Source organism: Octodon degus, unplaced genomic scaffold (genome assembly GCF_000260255.1).
Source record: "Octodon degus isolate 3935 unplaced genomic scaffold, OctDeg1.0 scaffold00416, whole genome shotgun sequence".
In the NCBI taxonomy this organism is placed as follows: domain Eukaryota; kingdom Metazoa; phylum Chordata; class Mammalia; order Rodentia; family Octodontidae; genus Octodon; species Octodon degus.
Genome location: NW_004524992.1, coordinates 447,364 through 465,144, shown reverse-complemented (window position 1 = coordinate 465,144; position 17,781 = coordinate 447,364). Strand labels below are relative to the sequence as shown.

General features: G+C 34.4%; 1 protein-coding gene across 1 annotated transcript in view; it reads right to left on the bottom strand.

Annotated features, from left to right (window-relative positions):
* Positions 1-629: 629 nt before the first annotated feature.
* Tmlhe (trimethyllysine hydroxylase, epsilon) overlaps positions 630-17,781 on the bottom strand; it is a 171,814-nt gene continuing 154,662 nt past the window's right edge. The window contains exons 3-6 of the mRNA XM_023708618.1: positions 11,938-12,114; positions 5,856-6,135; positions 3,627-3,746; positions 630-1,079 (exon numbers count right to left, since the gene is read on the bottom strand). Of these exons, the coding sequence (XP_023564386.1) occupies positions 839-1,079; positions 3,627-3,746; positions 5,856-6,135; positions 11,938-12,114 (818 nt within the window). The 3' untranslated portion in view covers positions 630-838. The remainder of the gene's footprint in view (positions 1,080-3,626; positions 3,747-5,855; positions 6,136-11,937; positions 12,115-17,781) is intronic.

Genomic DNA, 17,781 nt, shown 5'->3' with positions numbered 1-17,781 from the left:
CTGAGAATGACTCTGGTCTTTCTTTGAAAGACACTAAAGAGATGGAACAAGTTCTTTACAGGGGAATTACAAAGTAAGACTGATATTTTAGGAAAAATATGTTCTAGGTATAGCACAAAAATGAATAGAATGGAATTCATGGTGGAGGTAAGGACGCCAATTAAAAGGCTTTGAGAATGGCACAGAAGAGAGGTAACACTGGTCTTATCAAAAAGAGAGGCACTGTGAATATAAAGCAGTCGATAGCTTGAAAAAAATTAGGAGGTAAAATTGATGATATTGGTCTGTCAATGGGAGAATGAAGAAAAAGTTAAGGATGACTTCTGGATGTTTAGATTTGGGCAACATGTTAGATGGTGGTGTAATTCACTAAAATATGGGTGAACAAGAGAAGGGGAAGGCTTAAAATGAGTGGAGATGATCAGTTCAGTTTTGAGTATAACATTTTATCATTCAATAAATATTTAGTTGGTGATATCCAGGAAGAAATTGGGTACCCTGGCAAAAAGTTTTTGTATAATTTTGAGCTAAAGTTGTTAATATTGTTGTCATCATGCCTTTGGGTACTCTACCTGTACAGTTACTGAGGACAATTTAATAACTTCATTTTAATAATCTTTTCCTTTTAAAAATACTACTTTTAATACCTGCCTTTCTCCAAATGAAACATTCTTTATCTGCTGACATATTTATTATTCATAGGCAGTGTAAGACTATAAAGTATTCTATAATAAAAAAACTATAGAATAGTAATACTAAAATGTGCCAGGGAATTATCATCACATTAGAAGTTTGATGTTTGGTAAATACATTATAGTGGAGGATAGTCCTTTGTTACTCACCTGATCAAATACAGCTCCTTATTCCATGGGTAGATATTTAAGACTGGCCCAACCCCAATCATGTGGTTGTGACATTCTCCAACATTTTCAATATATTCATGCTTCAATGGCACTTTGCTGAGGAGCTCAAATTCCTCAGGTGCCTTTTGAAGTACCTGTTCTGCTGCATAGAATCCATCTACTAACAGTGTCCTGCCACCTGTTCCTTCATGCTTAAGACAGTGAAACACTTGAATGCTAAAGGGGAAAAGAAAAGAAAATTCTTATGTTCATTGGCTAAAAGGGAGTATGTCAAATTTCTAGAATATCATATAGCAAATGATTATTGAACCTACTTGTGTCATTTTATTTTTAGAAAGAAATTTCATTTCTTAATGGCTTTCTCCTTATAATTAGTTACATCATTTTTGTACTTTGAAATATTACAGTCACTATAGGTTTCTTCTAAATATATCTAACATGTATCAAAGCTTCTATATGGCAGGCCTTGGAAATGTAGGCAGGAATAAGATACAGCTTCTGTTCTAGTAAGAAGAGACGAGGCCAGTACCATTAAAATACCTTAGGTACTACAATACAGTTGTATATAAGACATAGTGAGGTGCATAAAAAGAAATAATCTAGTCTAGAGGAGTGCTATACAAAGGAATGTTTGAGGAATGGGACAGCTTTACCTAATCTGAAAGAACAATCAAGAACTAGACGGGAAGGCCATATTAATATGCTGAGCTGTAAAAGATTCAAGTCACCAAATTCTGACACTGCCAGTCCTACAGATAACCCACTACTATAATGGACTACTGGACTGTATTGGATTACTTTGCTGAAATCATGCGCCTACAACATTTGAATGGCAATGGAATACCCATTCCTGGCAAAACTAAACAAAAAAGGGGGGTATAAATGAAGGCCTATTTTGTAGTGAAAAAAAATATATCTGTATATACAAAATAGGATTCATATACAGTTACTTTCTTTTAGTTCAATGAGAAGAAAGATTTGTACTCTAGTGTTTAGACACGATATCATGTGTGCATCTTGTACTCTGAATAACTACTATGAAGACAACAATAAGCAATGTATTAATTATTTTAACTGTCCTACTAATCTGTTTTGAAACTGTCTCATTGCAACTTCTCATTAAAATTAATTTTAAAAAGTCACAAAAAAGAATTAGACTGGAAGAAGACTGAAATGGACATTCAAGATAGAGAAAAAATGTGACCAACTATATTGATGTAAAACAAAGTAGACAATATATAATGTATTAATTATTGTAACTGTCCTACTAACTTATTTTGAAACTATTTCATTGCTATTTTATCATTAAAATGATTAAAAATTTGATAATGATAAAAATAAAAAAAATAGAGCTGTGTGTGGTGGTGTACATTTTAAATTTCAGTACTCTGGGAGGCTGAAGCAGGAAAATAAAATTTGATCCTGGCCTAAGCAATTAAGTAATTTAGAAAGAGCCTGTCTAAAAATAAAAACTAGAAAAGGTCTGGAAATGTATCTCAGTGCCAAAGCTGAGGGTTCAATCTTCAGTTCAGAAAAAAAAGTGTATATTCAAAGAGAATAAGAAGTTTCTGGGGCCAGCCAAATAGTTCAGCAGATTAAAGTGCCTGCAAGCAGGTGCAGGGGCCGGGGGTTCAATTCCCGGGCCTGCCATGCTGGCCATGCCCCGAGGCAGGCTGAGATGGCAATTGAGGCTGGGCATGATGGAGCACACCTGTAAGCCCAGCTCTTGGGAGGCTGTAAACAGGCAGATCACTGCGAGACCAATCTAGTAGTGAGACACTGAACAAATGGGAAGAAAGCTGACAAGAAACTTGGAAACCAGAAACAATTTAGATAAAAATCTCTTTCTTGAGTTAAGCATTGGTCTTTGCTGTTGATTAGGAAGGGTAAAATTAAGAAACAGTCACTAAGCTCTGGCATTGGTCAAAGAAGAAGAGCTAGTCAGTGTTTGAACCTCAGCTCTGTCCAGATGCTCCTCATTCTATTTCCTTATTGTGTGTGTGTGTGTTTCCTAGAATAAAGATGCAGTGCTGTTGGTCTCTACTTATATTGACAATGTTGGACAGGACACCAGAAAGTTGATGTATTTTTCCTTTCCTGAACTAAATATTCTTAAGTTCTAAACTCTTGAAATAAATGTAAATATAGTCAGTTGTATGTCATCACCCTCCTATACTCTGTTAATCCAGTACATTAACTTTACTGATATATGTGTTTCAGGTTAATGATCTATTTCAGGAGCAAGATTAACAATAATAAAATAAAAACTGCAGAAGTACCTCTTATAAGTAGCAAATGGTAGGAAAGTTAAGCTACTGATTCAACATGGAAAAGGTGATTTTTTTCAGACCTCTCCACCGCCAGCTTCATATAAGTTAGACTCAAATTCCTGTTAATACCATTTTCAAAACAGCAGTGCTTGCAGGACTGCTCCTTTTGCAATATGATAACTAAAGACAAGAAAGCTGCAAAACTCTAAAACTAATGATTAACCAATATTTTTCTTGGTAAGTTATAATGATATTGAGAAAAATATGTTGAAAAATTAAGACCACATTTACATAGTAAGGTGGGGTTTCAATCACTTAAAAATTATTATATGGGGCTAAAGAAGACTGAGCTAGGGGAAGAGAGAGAGAAGCAATCATACCAGTAAACAGCAGGAAATGTGATCTTGGTTCAAAGAGAATAGGAAGTGATTAAGAAAGTACTTAAGACTATCACATGTAAGTACTCTATACTGTAGACATCTAATCCACCTACCCACAGGGTTCTTGAAAATAGGTAGTATCAGTGTGCCGATCCAGAGCTAGTTTGGTATATGCTGTGTCACCCCTGGAGAAATCTGAAGTGAAATACCACATCTTCCCATAGATGGTTTCTCTGTCAATAAAAAGACACATAACATACTTGAACATTTCTTTTTATTTTTCAAAACTATTTTCAATACTCTAGTTGCTCACAAATAAAAATTGATTTGGTTTTTCAGATTTTCATCCATAAGGTGATATTTATAGCTACACACACAGGTATTGACAATTCTGCTACCGATTAATATTCTAGGAAGTTGAGGGGAAAACTGTGTAAGTATATATATTCTGAAATTTTAGGGAATCATCCTACTTGTTTATATGCCTACTTTTAATAGCCTTCACATTCAAGATTATTCCCTGTGCTTACCTTCCTTTCATAGAAAAAGATGGTGTGGCTGCTTCTAGAAGTGATGTTTTTACTTAATTTTAAAAACAACTGTTGTCTTTTATTAATATTCTTATTTTTCAATAAAAGTGTTAATTTTTAATATCTTGGATAATCCAATTTTCAGGGGTGACTAAAGCATTTCCATATTCTTCATATGACATAGAAGTAATTAATGTAGATCTTCACTTATCTTTTGGACATGGACAAATAAGGAAAAGAGAAAAGGATAGTTTATGTTATAAGTATTCAGTGAGAACTGTTGTATTTCTCCTCGATGCATGCAGCATAGATTTTGATTATGTAATTATTTTGGTGGTGAGCTCAGATCTGACCTAAAAGTCAATTTCTTTAGCTTTCAGAGTTCTTATTCTCTCAACACACAAGTACAAACAAGAAAATTTCTTTCTTTTCAACTAAAGGTTCTAAATCCCTCTCAATTTATTGCTTACCAGTACTGTTTTTCTTATTCTAAAGTTTTCAAATTGTATTTCAAACTGAATGGCTTACAAGTGGTATTGATTATGTTCTACCAGGGTAAATTACCCAATATACTATCTTTTACACAATCAACTATATCTGGGTTTTATTAAGTAAAAGGAAAGTATTAATTAAAGTAAGTAGGTTTAGGGGCTGGGGAGGTAGCTCAGTAGATTAAGCGCTTGCCTGGCAAGCACAAGGGCCTGAGTTCAATCCCTGGTTCTGAAAAAAAAAGAAAAGTAAGTAGGTTTATTTCACATTCAATACCATAGAAGATCTATCTATATGCCAACTAGAAAAGCAGAATGCTAATCAAGAGTATTATTTAGGATCACAGAACTTCTGCTAAAGCTATTTAAATGGTGGCTTTACATCTTACTATCAGGGAAATCTTGGGCAAGTGATTTTTTTGTATATTAGAAACAGATGCCCCATCAGTAGAACACAGGATAAAACACACAATGATAAGGATTACTATAATGACCAAAATAAAATAATGGATGTGAGATGTGGTGATTAAATGCTATGTAGTGTTTATTTACAGTCAATCTCTGAATCAAGTCCTATGAATCACAGGTCAAAAGTGTGATTTGAGGCCAGCCTGATAGCTCAGTGGACTAAAATGCCTGCGTGGGCAGAGTGCAGCGGCTGGGGTTTGATCCCTCATTTGCTGTACTGGCCTTGCCCCCTGGGCGCGCTGAGATGGTGATTGAGACTGGGCGTGGTGGTGCGCGCCTATGATTCCAGCGCTTGGGAGGCTGGAAACAGGAGGATCACTATGAGTCCAATCTATACTGTGAGACCCTGAACAACCTGTAGACCCTGTTCGAAATAAAAAAAACAAACCTGTAATTTTTAGACACCATATTCAATTTTCCACTGAAAAGGTGGAAAAACAGAGGGGTGAGGGTGTGTGTGTGTGTGTGTGTGTGTGTGTGTGTGTGTGTGTGTGTTTGTATAATGGGTTTGTCCATGGTCACATAATAGCTTAATGGTAGAATTCAGACTACAATGCAGTTATTGTTAATCACAGTGCTCTTTCTAATGTGTAAATGGTAATTATCACTCTAAGGATCATTAGGTTAGAAAAAACATATACCAATGATTTTGAAGTCTTCATTAAATTTGACATTAAAGGGTCTTTAAAGATGAGAAATCAAATCCTCATTATAAAGCACTGCAAGCAACAGTACCCTTTTTAGGCTACAGGTATTCTGAACTGAACACAAAGGCAATTATACCTTTTACACTTTTCATTGGTGCTCATATTTTGGAAATTAATTAATATGGATTTCAAAAAACCCAATAAATTACCTGATCAAGCTGATCCTTTCTGCCAACTTCTCTGTGTGCTCTTGAGTGGCAGGGACATTTTCTACAAATGCAATTCCATAAAGCAGAAAGTTTTGTAGAAACATCTTCAGTCCCTCTTTGGTTTCTAAGAAGCTCTGGAAATCTACAGATGGAACTTGGGCTTGCTGGTAGACTTCAGCATTCCATAATATTCTAGGCTGGATAACCTTTTGTTTCTGCCCTTCATAGCTGTTTTTCACCAGCCAATCCAAATCATATTTAGTCACATGACCATCTGGCCCTTTTTAGGGAAAAATTGTTAAGATAATAATTACAAATATTGCCAATAATTTACTGGTTAAGAATGCTAATTTTTAGCCATTTATCATCCAGTATTGTATTGTTTATGAGACCAGAAATATAATGAGTACCTAGAATGCTTCTGAGAGAGAAATATTTGTGGACTTATTGTTATGCATAAATAAATGAATGCATAAATTGATAAATCTTCCAAAAAGGTAAATAATTTCATCAAATTATAGCTATATAGAAAAGGACATTCTGGGGCTGGGGAGATGGCTCAGTAGGATAAGTGCTTCCCTGGCAAGTGCAAGGATCTGAATTCAATCCCTGGTTCTGCCAAAAAAGTAAAAAAAAAAAAAAAAGAAAGAAAGAAAAGGACTTTCTGAAACATTCATCAAGTAATCAAAGAATTATTATCCCAGTAGGATTTTAGTCTACTTAGCACTGTCCCCCTTGCCCTCAGTTCCTATCTCCTGCCTCAAAAAAACTTAAAAGTATTTGAGCTACAAGAGACTAATCTTTATTTCACAGATAGTGAAAAAGCTAGTCTATGTTGAATATCACTTACCCAAAATTCTTAGTATTGGAGATTTGTAGTTCTTTGAATTTGCAATATTTGCGTAGAATTTACCAAAGTCAAAGATACTTAACCTGTACCATAGTTGGAACCAGAACTTTATCTTCTTGGTCTAGGTAGATATTTCATGCTACCTCCCTCTTCTAAATGGCTTAGAGCATTTCTGTCTCATAACATACTGTCCAATAAAAATTTCCATCATTATGACACAATAAAGTGTCTTCATAAGTGCCTTTGCCCAGTGTGCAAAAGAAAGGTCAACTCCCAGTAACCTGCCTCTTCCAACCCCCAAATACACTAGAAAATCACTAAAATAAGCAATGCAGGCAACAAGACTAATAAAATCTATGTGTCATGTCTCTTATTTTCTCTCTCCTCTTTTCACTCCCTTCCCTTGATAAAAAAAATATACATTGAATTGTGAACAATTAAAAATGATAACCAAGTAAAGAGAAATTAAAATTTACCTGTATTTATAATTTCACCATCTAGATTAAAACCATGATTGACAGCTTAACATCATTCCTTTCAGCATTATACTATGCATCTTTACATAACATGGGATGTAAAGGACAATACTTACATAATTTTGTGTCTGTCAATTCTATTTAACATTTCAGCAATCATTTTATAATTTTTGAGATTAAATCTTGATAAAAATTAATTCTAAAAGTTTTCAGAATATAGAATACCAGGATTTACCTAGGGGTACATGGTTTTATTTTTGAAAATTTCCCCTGTTATTTAATAGTAATTATCTATATCCATAATTTTTAAATCAATTTTATTGAGAAACAAATACCAGTGAGACAGTTTCAAAACAGCTTAGTAGGACAGTTACAATAATTAATACAATGCATATTTTTGTCTTTGTAGTAGTATAGTACAAGATGCAAACATGATATCCTATCCAAACACTATTCATACAAATATTTCTTCTCACTGAATTAAGAGAACGGAGCTATGTATCTATCTTAACTCTTTTGTATATGCATATATATACTCTCTCTCTCTCTCTCTCTCTCTCTCTCTCTCTCTCTCTCTCACACACACACACACACACACACACATATATATATATTTCACTACAAAATGGTCCTTAATTTATATTAATTTATTCCCCTTTTTTGTTTACTTTTGTCAGAGATTGGTATTCCATTGCCATTTAAATATTGTAGGTGCATGAATTCAGCAAAATAATCCAATATAGTCCAGTAGTCCATAATAGTAGTGGGTTATCTGTAGGACTGGCAATGTCAGAAGTTGTTGACTTGAGTCTTTTACAGCTCAGCATATTAATATGGCTTTACTTTTTATATTTCATTTTTATGCTTTTCTGCTTGATGGTTAAGACCAAGATAAAGCAAGACCTACATAAGTAAAAATGTAACTTTTTCTATCTGATAAGATCAGTCAAATCCCCTTAGCATTTACCCTGAAACCCTGTACCGCAGTTTGTAGATCCTTTGTCAGTGTCAGCCATGTGGATGAGTCATTGCTTGACCATTGCTTGACCAGTCTGATCTCTGTGAAAGCCTGAGAGAATGTTTTCTCTCTAGGTGACTTTCCTTAGGTGCATTATACATCGTCCATCACTTTCCTCTGTGGCCCCATAATCTCCTTGATCAGAAAATTTGGGGGGCCTGACCCTTAGCTCAGTTGTTTAAGTGGCTGCTTCAACAAAGCAGTCAGCCTCAGATTGCTTTGGTTCTATCCCCACAACTCCAGCCAGCCAAACATGCCCCAAAGGCATTCTGAGCCAGCCCCGCCCCCCTAAAAAATCCTTCTGCCATTAAAAAAAAAAAAGAAAATTTGGGACACCACTGAGTTACAGGATGTTACAGTACAGGTTCTCTTATATTCTGAGTCCTCACTGACCTTGAATGTCTAGGGCCGAAATTTTGCCCTTCTTTTTCTCTAAGTTTTGGTCTGCAAACTTAAACTGTTAACCTTCCAGAAGAGAAGCTTAATGGTATCATTACCCTATAACACAAGCAGTTGAGCTGAACCTCATCTAATATCAAACATCTTAGACATAACATTGAACAGGCATTTTTCCATCAAGTATTGATATGTCAAACTTTAAATCCCTATAGAGTGCGAAGGAAAAAATATGAAAAAAATAGAAATAAATAATTACATATTTTTTACACAGAAATTTAGAAATCTAACCATATACAGCATTGTATCATAATTTTGTTAATTTAAAAATAAGAGTATGCACTGGACACATAAACTTATATGCCAAATTACTTTTTAGGAAGGTTCCACTAATTTTTATTCCTTCCAATAGTATGTATGTGCTCAATAAAACTGAGTATTCTTTTTAGGAGTGTATATTTTTCTAATTTATTTAAGTAAAATGCCATTTTGTAAGAATCTGAAATTGTTTTTTTACTATTATTAGTAATATTATGCCTAATTAGAACATTTTTCATGTCTATTAGATATCTACATTTATTTAATGCAGGGTTCACCGAAGTATGATACATGACTCAAATGTAGCACTTATTTATGTAGAATCTGTTTTGGAACACACACATCCACTTAGTTACAAATTCTCTATGGCTTAACGTGCTCTACAGTTTTATGTTCTTATTTTCTCTATAGATCTACATTTTCAAATTCTCTATAGTTCAATATAGTTGTGACCATACAGCTAACAAAGCTTAAGAATATTTGTTGTCTCACTTATAAAAAATAATTGCTTATTACTGCTTTAATGATTTGTCTGCCCACTTCTTCCTCATATTTTTCTATGAGAATACTGGTGCTTTTCTTACAATTTAGCAATAGCACCTTATAAAGTAGGAGCATTTGGTCTTTTAGTAATAGCACTTTATATAGGGTAGGCAGTCTTTGAAAATATTTTGTCAAGTTTTTCTATGTTTTCTATCACACAAAAATTAATAGTCAATGTATTGATTGTAAACTATTATTTTCTCTCCAATGCTTTCTCTGTTTAACATTTATTTGGAGATTGTAGCTTTACAGGATGTTGTAAAGCAATGTATAGAGAAGTTCCCTGCACTCTTTCTTGGCTCTTTCCCAAAGCTATCATCTGTTAGGGTTTAGATCTACAATGTTCCCCCAAAGACCTCATGTGTTCAGAGTAGGGGCTTTTGGAAGGTGACTGGATCATGGAGGTGTTATCTTCATCAGTGGGTTAATTCACCAAGGAGTCTAGAACTAAATGTGGTTAGAAGATGGGCCTGGTTGGCAGAGGTGGTTCACAAGGAGCTGACCTGGAAGCTCTGACACTCCTCACTTCATTCTGTTTCCTGGCTTCCATGACACAAGCAACTTTATGGTACCAGACCCTTATACCATGCCTTTCCTGCCTTGGAGCCCTTGACCATAGATAGACACTGTTAGATGAAATACCTCTCTTCCTTAAAGTGTGGCTGTTGTATATTGTTTTCCAGCAATGGGAAAGTGACCAAGACAACATCTTATACAAACACAGTATACTATCAAAACCAAGAAAAAGTAATTGGTATAATCCATAGAGTTTATTCAGATTTCACCAATTATACATGTGCTTGTTTGTACATGCATGTGTGTGCAAGTTTTATGCAGTCTTACATGCATAACTTCACATAACTACAGTACCACCACAATCAAGATATCTCAACTTTACCATCATCACAAGAGTTCTTTGTGTTACTTCTATGTAGCTAAAGCTACACCTCTTAACTTCATCCCTAATTCCTGGCAGCAGATACTGCCTTAATTCATGAACTTAATTCTTTCCACAAACCAAACTGGATGAGAAGTAAACCAAGTTGTTCAGTTCAGGTTGACCGCACAGGCAAATCTGCTTCAGCTCTTGTCCAATTTTTTTTTTCTTGTCCAATTTTGTTTACAACCAGAATTGTAGAAAGAATTAAGTTTGTGAACCAAGTTAACAGTGTAATATGTTTTTTTATCTGTATAACTGTATTGTTTCATGAATGTTACATAGATGAGTCATGCAGGTTGGCTTTTTTCTAGCATAATTTCACTAAGATTCTTCTAAGTTATCATGTTTATTAATAGCATATAGTTTTCACTGCTGAGTAATACTCCACTATAATGGTTTGTTTAACCATTCACCCACAGTGTACTTTCCAGTTCTTGGCTATTACAAATGAGGCTTATATGAAAATTAATGTACAAGATTTTGGTTAAATAATGTATAGGTTTTTACATCTTTTGCATAAATACCCAAGAGTGTGGTTTCTGGGTTTAATAGTAACTGTATGCATAATTTTCTAAGAAACTGCCAAACTTTTTCCTTGAGTGGTTGTATTATGAAACTGACATTTTACATTCTTATCAGCTGTATATGACTAATAGGATGTCTCTTTATCTTCTCTAGTATTTGATGTTGTTATGATTTTTTATTTTAGTCATTCTAATAGGTGTGTAATAAAATCTTATTGTGATACTTTCATTTATGTAATGGCTAGCAATGGGGAACATCTTTTCATGTGCATATCTGCCATTTGTGTATCCTACTAAGTCTGTGTTTGACTTCTGTCTTTTCTAATTTGATTCTTTGTTTTGCTGCTGTTTTGAGTTAAGGTGTTTAGTCCCAGTCCCAGTTAGGACCTGAAGATATTCTGTTATGTTCTTGTCTATAAATTTTATAGTTTTATGTTTTGTGTTTAAGCCCACAATCTATATTCTACTTATTATTATACAGACTGTCAGGCTTAGGTCAAGGTTAATTTTTTCTCTTTCTGTGGATGTCCAGTTGCTCCAATGTCAAATGTTGGAGTGATGACCTTCCCTCCACTTCACAGTCTTTGTACATTTGCCAAAGAAAACAATATATTTGGGAGGATTTGTTTCTGGGCTCTCTGCTCCAGTGATCTATGTCTACTGTTTACTTCTTCAAATAGGAAGTAGATCTAAATGGAAATTTTTCAAAAGAAGATGTATAGGGGCCAGGGAGATGGCTCAGTGGAATAAGAGCTTCCCTGGCAAGTGCAGGGGTCTGAGTTCAATCCCCAGTTCTGCCAAAAAAAAAGATGTATAAATGGCCAGCATATTCAGTCATAACTGTAAGCATGTTAGCTATGAAGACAAAAGATTTTCCAGAATGCTTCTAAAGCAAGGGGGGAAAAGTAACTGAAAGAACTCTTGATTTTGGAAAGGAGAAAACCATTTTTTTTTGCTACAAAATAATTGTTCTTTAGGGTACTACTCCAAAAAAGAGGAGGTATTCTTTCCACTTACAAGTGAAAAAAAGTGTAGTCTCATCCAGACGAATGGCCTTTGGCTTGATCCATAAGTCCACACTGGCAGTATCCAGGCTGCGCTGGTGAGTTTTAGAGTTGTAGCAAGATGCTGAACGGCAGTGGTCTCGAAGCCAGACATAGTCAAAGCGCATCACAGTGTTAGCATATTGCAGTTCTAGGGGAAAGACCACATTAATCAAAAATATTTATTTAGGAAAACTAAACAAAATCAATAGCCAGAAATGTCTTTCTAATAAACTTCTACCAAGAACCAAGAGCAAGATGGAAGAGATCAGCCCATTGCCAGTTACTAAAACACACTTTATAATTTATATGATTAAAATGGTGAGAGGCTGGCATAGGAGCAGGCAGATAAAACAATGGAAAAGTATAAAAGCCCAGAAATATACCCAAATGGAAAGTCCCTATACTATTCTAGCAACTTTTCTGTTAGGTTGAAATTATAAGAAAATTAAGTAATAAAAAGTCAAAGACTTTCCTATGTACCAGTTTACTCACCAAAAAAGTCAATACATATGAAATCCAATTTATAAGAACAAGAAAGGGCTCATATGTCCTGAGTCTTAAGTGACTTTGGAAGGCTAGGGCCAAAATGTTGACTTTCCTTGCAGCCCTCCTTTTTTTCTAATTTTGGTCTGCAAACTTAGGTTGTTAACCATCCAGAAGACAAGCTTATTGTTATTACCATACAACTTAGGCTGTTAAGCTTAACCTCACTATCTGTCTGATATAAAACATCTTAGGCATAATATGGAACAGGTATTTTTCATCAAGTATTGATATGTTGAACTTTAAGTCCCTACAGAATATGATAAAAAATTTAAAAATTAGAATATATTTTAAAAATAGTCATAAAGAATTATATACTTCTTATATTTACATATAAGTCCAAAAAACTAACCATACACAACCTTGAAGCAGGACTGTTACATCATGTAACTCGGTAGTGTCCCAAATTTTCTGATCAAGGAGATTATGGGGCCAAAGAGGAAAGTGATAGATGATGTAGAGTGTGCCTAAGGAGAGTCACATGGAGAGAAAACATTCTCTCAGGCTTTCACAGAGAGCACATTGGCCAAGCAAGGGCCATGACTCATCCACATGGCTGACACTGACAAACTATCTACAATCTGAGGTACAGGATCTCAGGATAAATCCTGAGGGGATTTCACTGACCTTATCAGACTCAAAAGCTACAACTCTTGTTGCATAGGTCCTGCTTTACCTTGGTCTTAACCATCCAGCAGAAAAGTATAAAAACGAAGTATAAGAAGTAAAGCCATGCTGTTATGTTGAGCTGTGGGGGACTCAGGTCAACAATTTCTGACATTGCCAGTCAAGCAAAAGACCCAATACTATTATGGGCTACTGGACTCTTTTAGATTATTTTGCTGAGTTTACACACCTATAATATTCAAATAACGGAACTTAACAAAAAAGGGGATACAGATGAATGTCCATTTTGCATCTGTGTATTCAAAGTGGCTAGGATAGATATATAGTTACGTTCTCTTAATGAATAGAGGGATTTGTTCTAATGGTGTTTGTAAATAGAATATCATGTCTGCATCTTGTACAGCAATTAACCACTAGGAAGAATGTATTCAATGTCGTAATTATTGAAACTGTCCTACAATTTGATTTGAAACTCTCTCATTGCTATTTATTTCTCAATAAAATTATGAAAACTAAATAAATAAATAAATAAATGAACAACAAAGGGGTGGCCAGATAGCTCAGTGGACTAAAGTGCCTGCTTAGGCAGGCACAGTGACCAGGCTTAGATACCAGATATGCTGCGCTGGCCCTGCCCCCCGGAGCATGCTGAGATGCGACTGAGACTGGGTGTGGTGTTGCTCACCTGTAATCCCAGTGATTGGGAGGCTGAAAACAGGAGGGTCACTACGAGTCTGACCTGTGCAGTGAGACCCTGTAGACCCTGTACTAAAATACATTTTAAAAAGTCTTTAAAAAAAAAAGAACAGCAGAAAACTGTCTAGGAACAAAAATGTAAGAAAGTCTTATAGAGAAATGTATAAAACCACCCTAAGGGACTGAAGGAAACCTGAATGGAAAAATACCATGCTTGTGGCTGGACAATCCCAGTACTACAAACAAAGTTCTCCTACAAATTAACACAAAATTCCATATAACGTAAACCCATGTCTAGAGGAAGTTTTAATGTACTGGACAAGTTAGATCCAAGATTCATATAAGTAATAAAGCAATAATTTTGAAAAGAAAAGTGCACGGGGGCAAAGAAACAAAAACATAATATAAAACTACAGGCCAAAAAGTATGTTATTAATACAAAAAGATGGATAGGTCAGGGGAAAGAATGGAATCCCAAAGTTGATGCCCATGGAAATTTGGTATATGAAAAAGATGGCATTTCAAACAGTGAAAGAAAGATGGAATAACCAAAGTATTGGAAAAAATGAATATCTGATTCAAATTCTGTTCTTATATCACTTGGAGGAAGATTAAATTTCTGATATACTAAAATATATAAACAACTATTAAAATTACATAATAACAATATTGAGGTAGTAAAGACTGCTTTTATATAACATAAAAAATAAAAGATAAAACATTTTGAAAACAATATAAAAAGAAAAAAGCTCAGAAAAAATGCCTACCATTGAAAAGATTAATACCCACCACATAAAGTAAATCCTTGTGATCATTAAGGTAAGAAACAACACCTTAAATGAAATAATTCAGATAGACAAAGAAAAATTATGCTCTAATCTCATTTATGTGTGGAATCTCAAGGAAGTATCAGGTAAGTAGCATGAAGAAGGCTAGAGATCTTTTTTCTTTTTATATTGTTTTCAAAATGTTAATAACAGTGTAATGTATTTGGAAATTTTGCTTAATGAATAGATTAGCTGCTCTTTCCGTACACATACAAATGAGTAACTATTTGAGATAATGAATATGTTAACTTGTTTCATCATGGTAATTATTTTACTATCTATATAGATCTTATAGCACAAAGGTGTATACTTTAAATATACACACTTATTTCTATACTTTCAATTTTAATGCAACACAGACACTAATAAAGAAAATATTAAAAACACTCTATGAAAAATACTTTCCTAATGAGATAATTACAGAGAATAACAATAGTTAATACACTGAGTCTCATGATCTTACACAAATGGCCACATTGTTACTCAGAGTACAAGTCATAAAAAGACTCTTACAAAGAAGAAACAAACTAATAAAAAGACAAAACTTCCTTTTCAATAAACAAGAAGAAAGTAGAGGTATAAATAAAACAAATTAACATATATCTTAAAATATTTTTGAAACAATGGAATAGATAATTTGAGAAATTTTTTGAACTTCTCTCCACTTCCAATTAATCTATCTTTATTTGGATCTCTTTCTTTCTCTCCATAGATCTCAGTTACTTATCTAAGAGAAATCATGTGACATTTAAGCTTGTATGTTTGCTTTATTTCACATAACATTATGCTTTCAAGTGGCACAGTAGTACTCTGTTGTGTATAAATATATTTCCCGTATCCATCCATTTGTCGATGAACATACACAATTTCCAAGATCTAGCTACCATAAATTATGTTTCTATAAACATGGGTATGCATGTATCCTTCTGTTATGATTTCAATGCTTTGGGCAAAATACCTGGAAGGGGGATAATTGGGTCACATGCAATTTCTACTTTTAATATTTTGAAAAATCTCCACACCAATTTTCATAATTTCTACCAACAATGTATAACAGTTCCTTTCCCTGTACATCCTCTCCAGCATTTACTATTTTTGATTTTTCGATGACAGTCATTCTTTCAAAATTTATTTTTAAAAGAAACACATTAATAAAAACCCACTGAACTTTGGCAAAGAAGAGTGAAAATATGTGGTGTGCTTACCCTGGTGTTCTTCCATATCCTAGCACCACTTCAGCTCCCCTAGCAGTAGTTCTACAAGGAAAGGCAAACAAGGACAACCAGAAGCTTTATCCTTCTAAGATCTCTACCCATTAGATGCCATTAGAATGTTTCTCTGTAGCTGTGACAATCAAAAATGTCTCCAGACACTGCCAAATGTACCCAGTGGAGAAGATAGGAAAGATTGTGCCTAGTTCAAAAGCACTGAGCTAAGGTGATCCCACAACAATGCCTAGAAAGCCTCAATTAGAAATAAAATTAAGACATAAAAATAAAACCTGCAGCAGAGACATTGGTGGGGACACACAGCAGGGGATATAGACTTCACTGACTCACTCCAGGAAAGTCATTAAAAGAGTAACTAAACAAATATACAAAAGCATAACAAAAAAAAAACCCTAAGGAGATTAAAAGTCAGCTATTAAAAGAATTATCTAAAATATCCTTACATTCTTTAGATGTACCCACCTGGTTTTAATGCATCATTTCTTTTACACTATACATTGTTAGATTTCATTTCTTAATATTGTGACAAGGAGGGCTGGGGATTTGGTTCAGCAATAGAATGCTTGCCTAGCAAGCTGGATGCACTGGGTTTAGTCCTTGGCACCAAAACCAAAATATAAGTCTCTTAAAAAAAAACCTCTCCTAATATTGTGACAAGGATTTTTGTGTCTAAATTCAGAAAATAGCAGCCTATAGTGTGCTTTTCATTCAGTTATTTGTAAGTATTTAATACTAAGATAAAGATGATCACATAGAAGATGATCATTTTCTTCTATTTTCTGGCAGGTAGTATACAGAATGAGTGATATTTCTTCCTTCACCATTGGGTAGTTTGCCAAAATTCATCTTGATCTGATGTTTTTGAAATATTATTGACATATATATATATAATATAAATACTTACAATTTAAATTATTTATCTTAGAATAAGTTTTGCTAGTTTGTGCATGTGTCTTAGACTGCTTGCATAATCTTAATAAAACACGATAGGCTGTCTAGCTTAATTCTGAATGCTAGGAATACAGGATTAAAGTGCCAGCTGATTTACTTCATGGTAAAAGCTCTCTTTTTGGCTCTTGGATGGCCACCCTCGCATTGTGCATTCACAGGGGGAATACTAGCACTCTGTTGTCTCATCTTGTTTTATAGCACACTAGGTTTCACTCTTTTAACCTCATTTAAACTTGATCAGTGTCTTAGAGGCCCTATCTCAAGCAATACAGTTATGTGAGGGTTACAGACACAATGTGAGTTTGGGGAGCACAAAGTTCAAAGTAGGGTCATATGTTACTTAGTTAAAAGACTAACTAAAAAGTACGCAAAAATCCCCCCAAGGAGATCTGTATCAAATCTGTAAATGTAATTATTTTCATTTATCAAATTTGTACGTAGAGTTGTTTTTTTTTTTTTTTCAGCCATGGCCAGTAATCTTTAGGCTTGGTTTGCCCTTTCCTGGCTTAATGATTTAATTCTTTTCTTCCCCATAATTTTATTGATAAACAAATAGCAATGAGACAGTTTCAAACCAAATTGGTAGGACAGTTTCAATAATCAACACATTGCATACATTCTTCCCAGTGGTTAATTGCTGTACAAGATGCAGACATGATATCTGATCTACAAACACCATCAGAACAAATCATTCTATTCATTAAGAGAATGTAACTATATATCTATCACAACCACTTTGAATACACAGATAAGAAATGGACATTCACCTGTACACCCATTCTTTGTTAAGTTCCATTATTAGAATATTGTAGGTGTATAAACTCAGCAAAATATTCTAAAAGAGTTCAGTAGCCCATAATAGTATTGGGTCTTCCACTTGACAGGCAATGTCACAAATTGTTGACCTGAGTACCCTACAACTCAACATAACAGCATGGCTTT